The following is a 9,140-nucleotide window of genomic DNA, read 5'->3' on the forward strand; positions in this document are numbered from 1 at the left end:
ATCAAAAATTACCTAACGATATTTTTTTATGGAGGCGCCGCGCAAAGCTAAATGGCAATCTGACGTAACAAATCTGGACGGTGTATAATCAGCAGAGGCCTACACAGGCGTAATGTTAGGCCCACCAGGAAACAAGATGGCGGCCATATCATTTCATCTCGGCCTTGAGTGGGTAGAATGAAGAGACAAATGTGGGCGTGGTCCGACAGCTGCCATACCAATGGGTGTGCACTTCAAAAATCGACCTCCAACAAGAACAGCAACGCGAAGTTCTTGTAGATCGGCGACATTTTGAAGGTAAAACATGTGCGATTTATTTATTTATTTTGAATCTCTCCATGTGAGTTCCTGATGGACAATGGAGTCTGTGAGAGCTCGGAGCGGCCTTGGTCTCATCCCGGCCTGGCTGAAGATCCAGGGTCTATCAGAGGAGTCTCTCCGAGCTCTTGTTACGGAGATGGGGATCGAGATCTTCGGAGCTCTCTGTGCCCGAGCCGAGCCCGCTCTAGTGAGGGTTCAACTCTGTGCTTTGGCCACACGAAAGTTCACCTTCACCATGTACGCGGAGCTCTGTCGGTACATGGAGTTGTGCCGTGCGGGTCGAGGATCGGGATGGACCGTCGCCATGGAGACGGGACGACCGACCGGAGACATTTGCTTCAAGGTAGAAGAATCGGACTGGGTTGGTCCTGAAGATGACAGAAGAGACCCGGAGGATGGTGAGTTGCAACAATTATGGACATTTTGTGATGAACTTGATTTATAACCGTCATATACATAAACCTACATTTGGAAAGTCCATTCTGATTGGTTGCAAGTCCTGAGGTTGTAAATTCATAAATTACGTACTGTGGTACTGCATGAAATGGAGCAAACCATTCAACCCCCATTCACATTCACCACCCTCCTACCCCACCCCACCCCTCGCCCCACCCCTCCCCCCGTCCCCACCCCTCCCACTCCCTCCCACTCCCTCCCACCCCCACCCCCACTCACATTCACCACTCACATTCAGCACTCACATTCAGCACTCGCATTCAGCACTCGCATTCACCACTCGCATTCACCACTCACATTCACCACTCACATTCATCACTCACATTCACCACCCACCCTCCCACTCTCCCACTCTCCCACCCCCCACTCACATTCACCAACCACTCACATTCACCACCCACCCTCCCACCCCCACTCACATTCACCTCCCACCCTCCCACCCCCACTCACATTCACCTCCCACCCTCCCACCCCCACTCACATTCACCTCCCACCCCCACTCACATTCACCTCCCACCCTCCCACCCCCACTCGCATTCACCTCCCACCCTCTCACCCCCACTCACATTCACCTCCCACCCTCCCACCCCCACTCACATTCACCTCCCACCCCCACTCACATTCACCTCCCACCCTCCCACCCCCACTCACATTCACCTCCCACCCTCCCACCCCCACTCACATTCACCTCCCACCCTCCCACCCCCACTCACATTCACCTCCCACCCTCCCACCCCCACTCACATTCACCTCCCACCCTCCCACCCCCACTCACATTCACCTCCCACCCTCCCACCCCCACTCACATTCACCTCCCACCCTCCCACCCCCACTCACATTCACCTCCCACCCTCCCACCCCCACTCACATTCACCTCCCACCCTCCCACCCCCACTCACATTCACCTCCCACCCTCCCACCCCCACTCACATTCACCTCCCACCCTCCCACCCCCACTCACATTCACCTCCCACCCCCACTCACATTCACCTCCCACCCCCACTCACATTCACCACCCACCCTCCCACCCCCACTCACATTCACCACCCACCCTCCCACCCCCACTCACATTCACCAACCACCCTCCCACCCCCACTCACATTCACCACCCACCCTCCCACCCCCACTCACCCTCCCACCCCCACTCACATTCATCACCCACCCTCCCACCCTCCCACCCTCCCACCCCCACCCCCACTCACATTCACCACCCACCCTCCCACCCCCATTCACATTCATCACCCACCCTCCCACCCACACTCACATTCACCACCCACCCTCCCACCCCCACTCACATTCACCACCCACCCTCCCACCCCCACTCACATTCACCACCCACCCTCCCACCCCCACTCACATTCACCACCCACCCTCCCACCCCCACTCACAATCACCACCCACCCTCCCACCCCCACTCACATTAACCCCCCACCCTCCCACCCCCACTCGCATTAACCCCCACCCTCCCACCCACACTCGCATTCACCCCCCACTCTCCCACCCCCACTCACATTCACCACCCACCCTCCCACCCCCATTCACATTCACCACCCACCCTCCCACCCCCATTCACATTCACCACCCACCCTCCCACCCCCACTCACATTCACCACCCACCCTCCCACCCCCACTCACATTCACCACCCACCCTCCCACCCCCACTCACATTCACCACCCACCCTCCCACCCCCACTCACATTCACCACCCACCCTCCCACCCCCACTCACATTCACCACCCACCCTCCCACCCCCACTCACATTCACCACCCACCCTCCCACCCCCACTCACATTCACCACCCACCCTCCCACCCCCACTCACATTCACCACCCACCCTCCCACCCCCACTCACATTCACCACCCACCCTCCCACCCCCACTCACATTCACCACCAACCCTCCCACCCCCACTCACATTAACCCCCCACCCTCCCACCCACACTCACATTAACCTCCCACCCACACTCACATTCACCCCCCACCCTCCCACCCACACTCACATTCACCCCCCACTCTCCCACCCCCACTCACATTCACCACCCACCCTCCCACCCCCACTCACATTCACCATCCACCCTCCCACCCCCACTCACATTCACCACCCACCCTCCCACCCCCACTCACATTCACCACTCACCCTCCCACCCCCATTCACATTCACCACCCACCCTCCCACCCCCACTCACATTCACCACCCACCCTTCCACCCCCACTCACATTCACCACCCACCCTCCCACCCCCACTCGCATTCACCACCCACCCTCCCACCCCCACTCGCATTAACCCCCCACCCTCCCACCCACACTCGCATTCACCCCCCACTCTCCCACCCCCACTCACATTCACCACCCATCCTCCCACCCCCCACTCACATTCACCACCCACCCTCCCATCCCCACTCACATTCACCACCCACCCTCCCATCCCCACTCACATTCACCACCCACCCTCCCACCCCCACTCACATTTACCACCCACCCTCCCACCCCCACTCACATTCACCACCCACCCTCCCACCCCCAAACACATTCACCACCCACCCTCCCACCCACACTCACATTCACCACCCACCCTCCCACCCACACTCACATTCACCACCCATTCTCCCACCACCATTCACATTCACCACCCACCCTCCCACCCTCACCCCCATTCACCACCCACCCTCCCACCCCCACCCCCATTCACCATCCACCCTCCCACCCCCACCCCCATTCACCATCCACCCTCCCACCCCCACCCCCATTCACCATCCACCCTCCCACCCCCACCCCCATTCACCATCCACCCTCCCACCCCCACCCCCATTCACCACCCACCCTCCCACCCCCATTCACATTCACCACCCACCCTCCCACCCCCATTCACATTCACCACCCACCCTCCCACCCCCATTCACATTCACCACCCACCCTCCCACCCCCATTCACATTCACCACCCACCCTCCCACCCCCATTCACATTCACCACCCACCCTCCCACCCCCATTCACATTCACCACCCACCCTCCCACCCCCATTCACATTCACCACCCACCCTCCCACTCCCACTGACATTCACCACCCACCCTCCCACCAACCATTCACATTCACCACCCACCCTCCCACTCCCACTCACATTCACCACCCACCCTCCCACCAACCATTCACATTCACCAACCACTCACATTCACCCCCACTCACATTCACCACCCACCCTCCCATCCCCACTCACATTCACCTCCCACCCCCACTCACATTCACCACCCACCCTACCACCAACCATTCACATTCACCACCCACTCACATTCACCACCCACTCACATTCACCACCCACTCACATTCACCACCCACCCTCCCACCTCCATTCACATTCACCACACACCCCCCCACCCTCACTCACATTCACCACTCACCCTCCCACCCCCATTCACATTCACCACCCACCCTCTCACCCCCATTCCCATTCACCACCCACCCTCCCACCCCCACTCACATTCAACCCCCCACCCTGCCACCCCCACTCACATTCAACCCCCCCACTCACATTCAGCACCCACCTCCCCTCCCCCCCACATTCACCACTCCTCCCACATACCCCCACCCCCACATTCACCCCACCCCCATATTGCCCCCCCCCTATATTCACCACCCCTTCCTATATTCACTACCCCCCCCATATTCACCACCCCTTCATATTCATCACCCACCCACCCCACACTCACCACCCGCCCTCCACCACATTCACCCCACCCCCCCCCAACATTCACCCCACCTCCCCACATTCACCCCCTTCCCCACATTTACCCCCCTCCCCACATTCACCGCCCCCCGCCACATTCAGCACCCCCCCCCCACTCACCCTCGCCCCCCACTCACCCCCCGCCACCCCACATTCACCACCCCCCCCACTAGAATTCCTATATATAGAGTCCAGACATGTCGTGTCTGGAAAAGTTTGGTCACCTGGGCCGTGTACGCCATTTTGTATCCATCCCTCTTGAATTGGTCGTTTCCATTCTGTGAGAAAATCATGAATATCACATGATTCCATGGTGATTTGGTTACAAAATATGATAAAAACATCAACATGGGTGATAGACCTTTTTCTTGATGGCCAAATAAAATTGAAATGTTGTAGGTCTATTTTATTGTTATCCTTACTAGGGGCCCGTTGGTCCATTGGACCAAATTTTTATGGGTCTTCACCACCTTGGAGCATGCCTACCTGCTGGACTTGGGGACTTTGTTTTTGGGGAGTTTTTACACCCCAACCAGCACGACCCCTCCCACTACATCTACAACTGCCCCTCTCACCCCAAACCAAAACTCCAAGCGTGCAACTTCACTTCCAGACCCATTATTCAGACTCTCTTTTACAACCCCCTTTCCCTCCTCTCCCATTCTCTTGTCATTCCCGAAGTTTCGTTTTCTCCATAGATTAGCCGTGGTGGCAGATACAGTCCTTTGGCAAATCAAAACGAGGAATATCATCACAACCATGCTTCACCGCATGAGACCAAACTTGAAACGGAAGGACGAGCCAGTTGTCATCTCAGAACCTCGTCCACTCAAGGTGTTTCACATACTGTATCTCAAACTTGGGGATGCCTGGAAGCAGAACTCGAATATTTTGGTAAAACCATACATTTCGGTAAAATTCATGCATTTATTGTACTTGTTCACCCGCTCACTAAGGGAGTGGCCGGGAGTCATGTTATTAGCTCACCTGGAACGAGGTTCAGAGCTTATGCGATGGCGCGTTGTCCGTCCGTCAGTCCGTAAACACTTGAAACGTCTTCTCCGAAACCGCTGATGGGATTGCGACCAAATATGGCACAAATTATATTTGTTGTGGTGTGACGAAAGTTTCTTCACGGCATAAAAAAATCGGGGTCAAAGGGGGTTTACCGGGGTCAAAGTGGATCCAGGTTTGACTCTCCCCAAAATTGGAATTTGCTTTTTCCTCTGAAACTACACAAACAATTTCGATGGAACTTGACCACAACCATCACCACCCACGCTGTACCAAATGTTCACGACATTTTTTTAAAAATCTACCCCTTTTGGGGTCTATGGGGGTGGGGTGGAGGTTGCCCTCCAAAATAGGTATTTGCTTTCTTCTCATAAACTACACACGCAATTTCGATGAAACTACACCACTACCTTAATCACCCATGATGTACCAATGTTTGTTCAAGGCATTAGAAAAATGAGGGTCTTAGGAGGTATATGGGGTTGGGTTATGAGGAGGTATTTGGGTTGCCCCCCAAAATAGGTATTTTTTGTTTGTTTGTTTGAAGTCCTCAAATGTGGTCCCTCATATGTGGTCCCTCATATGAGTCCCTATAATAGTCCCTATATGAGTCCCTATCATATGAGTCCCGAATATGAGTCCCTCATATTCCTCATATGTGGTGATTTCAACTGTCACCATGCCAGTTGGCTGGGTGTGGGTACCCCTCTCACCAGCCATGGCTCTTCAGCAAAGGACTTCTGTGACTCACTGGGACTGACACAATATGTCAATTTCCCGACCCGGATGTCAGTCAACGGAGCATCTTCTCTTCTGGACTCGGTTATGACTAACTTCCCTGAAAATGTCTGCTGCTCTTCTTCTGCTCCAATCGGCTCTTCTGATCATGTGCTGGTTAAAGTGGACATCTCTCTGACCATTCTCAGAGAGCCTCCTCAGTGTCGACGAGTCTGGCATTTCACTCGGGCCAACTGGCACGGTCTTCAAGCAGCCATCAATCATCTGGACTGGTCTCCCATCTCTACCGCCTCTGACATCAACTCATCCTGGGAATTCTTCCAAAGTAAATTGCTCTCTCTCATGCACAGATTTATCCCATCTCGTCTTCAGTTGTACCCTTCCTCCCATCCATGATACACGGAATCTTGTGGTGAGGCTATTGCCCAGAAACAACTTGCTTTCGTCTCCTGGAAAGCAAATCCAACGGAAGGAAATCTCATTTCCTTTCATAAAGCCCGAAACAAGTGTGTGTCCACCCTCAGGAGAGCCAGGAAACAATATCTCTCCGTTCTCAGGACCGAACTCTCTTATCTGTCTCCCTCTTCCAAATCCTGGTGGCGTCTGGTCAAATCTGTTTCTGGTGTTTGTTCCCCCTCCATCCCCTCCCTCACCTCAAATGGCCACACGGCTGACTCCGCACGTGAAAAAGCTGAATGCCTCAACTCTGTGTTTGCCTCTAAATCTTGTGTCCCAAACCCATCCCTCTCTGTACCCACCATACCCAGTCGTACCCAGCTGCTCCTGGACTCTGTGTCCTTTCCTCCTGACAAGGTGGAAAAGTTTCTGTCAAACCTCGACTCTGATTCTGCAACTGGACCTGACGGCATCAGCCCACGGGTCCTAAAATCCTGTTCTTCCGCTCTTTCACTCCCTCTCTCTGTTCTCTTCACCCTCTCTTTTGCTCAAGGTCATCTTCCATCTGCCTGGAAATCTGCCAACATCACCGCTTTGCACAAAAAAGGTGCAAAAACAGATCCTTGCAACTACAGACCAATCAGCCTTCTCCCAATTATCAGCAAAGTCATGGAATCCATCATTGCTTCAGATATGAAATCTTTCCTCTTCTCCAATGGCTTGATCTCTGTACATCAATGTGGTTTCATACCTGGTCACTCTACTCTGGATATGCTGCTTCTGCTTTCTCAACAATGGATGGAGGTCCTCAATGCCAAACAGGAAATTATAGCAGTCTCCCTTGACATATCACGTGCCTTCGATACGGTCTGGCACCCCGCTCTGCGCACCAAACTCTTCTCTTTTGGTATCCATGGAAATCTCCACGCATGGCTGGTGGACTTCCTCTCCAGTCGTAGTCAACGTGTGGCCCTGAATGGGTTTCTCTCATCTCCTCTTCCTGTTCAGGCTGGAGTTCCCCAAGGCAGTGTTCTGGGCCCTGTGCTTTTTCTGGTCTTCATCAATGATCTCTCTGACTCTCTTGAAAATCCTCTCTATCTCTTTGCTGATGACTCTACTCTCTGTCGCTCCATTCTTCATCCCTCAGGTCGGCAGTCTGCAGCCTCCTCACTCTCTGCAGACCTGGACAAAATCACAGACTGGGCAAACAAGTGGAACATGTGTTTCAATCCTGACAAATCTCACACTCTTACGATGTCTCTCCGAAAAGACCGACTGGACAACCCTCCCATCCACTTTCTGAATAATCCTCTCCAAGAAGTTCTGTCACTCAAGCTTTTGGGTCTCACTATCTGCCATGATCTTTCCTGGGAAAACCACATTTCAAATCTGGCCTCCAAAGCCAGTCGCTGACTGGGCATCCTCCGTCGTGCGAAGTCCTTCCTTGGCACACCTGAGCTCCTCACCACATACAAGGCTTTCATCCGCAGCTCAATGGAATACTGCTCTCCCCTCTGGGCTGGTGCTCCTGCCTCACACCTAGCTCGTCTTCACGCTGTTGAAACCAAAGCATTCAGAATCATTGGAATCTCCCGCGATGAAGCTAACTCCAAGGGCCTCTCACTCACTCACCGCAGGCGGGTTGGTGGTCTTTCCGTCTTCTACCGACTCCTCTCTGGCCTTGCCCCCCCCCCCCCCCCAGCTCTCTCTGGTCTCTGTCCCGCAAATATTCCTACAGGTCGCACAATATCTGCCTGCATCCCTCTTATGGTTAAACTGCCAAAATCAAGACTCTCTGCTCACCTTCACTCTTTCATTCCTCTTTTCTCCCGCCTCTGGAACAAACTCCCTCACTCTCTTCAATCCCACTCCACCCTCCAGGTCTTTAAAACAGCTGTTCACCACCATCTCTTATCTTCCCCCATCCAAAACCTTGATCTTTTCTACCCCTGCTAATTTCACCCCAATTCTACTTTTTTGAAATACCAACTTATGTCCTGGAAGTCCTTGGTGTCCTTGTGTTTTATACTTCTCCCTCCCCCCCCCCCTCCCCTTCCCATGCCTCCTCCCCCCAAGCCCTCTCCCTTCCACACATCTCCCTGCTCTAAAATGTTGTGTTTGTGTGCTTCCCCTTCTCTCCCCATCTTGTCTTCCGCTCCCTCTTTTTATATATTTTGTTTGTCTGGTTGATTTGTTTGTGAAGTAAATGTTAGCTCTTTCACGAGCCTCGATTCAGTATACAAAAAAAAAGAAAAAAAAGAAAAAGTCTTAATGTTGGAATGATTCGTTATGTTGGAATGATTCGATTCCACATGCGGCCTTGTCTTCTAGCAACCATTGAGATTGGTCAAAATACCCTTAGTCGGTGCAGTATACTGTTTATTCTACCAGTTGAGCGCCAGGGGTATTTCCCCTATGTTTATCCTTATTATTATTGCCAATTAATTAGCTCACCTGGAGCTAAGTTCAGAGGAGCTTTTACGTTGACGTGTCAT

At 53.6% G+C, this 9,140-nt stretch overlaps 1 protein-coding gene across 1 annotated transcript in view; it reads left to right on the forward strand.

Annotated features, from left to right (window-relative positions):
* Positions 1-60: 60 nt before the first annotated feature.
* The window catches only part of LOC137416812 (uncharacterized), a 35,328-nt gene continuing 26,248 nt past the window's right edge, over positions 61-9,140 (forward strand). Inside the window, exon 1 of the mRNA XM_068102462.2 lies at positions 61-719. Coding sequence (XP_067958563.1) covers positions 359-719 — 361 coding nt within the window. The 5' untranslated portion in view covers positions 61-358. The remainder of the gene's footprint in view (positions 720-9,140) is intronic.

This window comes from Myxine glutinosa, chromosome 1 (genome assembly GCF_964187855.1).
Source record: "Myxine glutinosa chromosome 1, kmMyxGlut1.1, whole genome shotgun sequence".
NCBI classification, from domain to species: Eukaryota; Metazoa; Chordata; class Myxini; order Myxiniformes; family Myxinidae; genus Myxine; species Myxine glutinosa.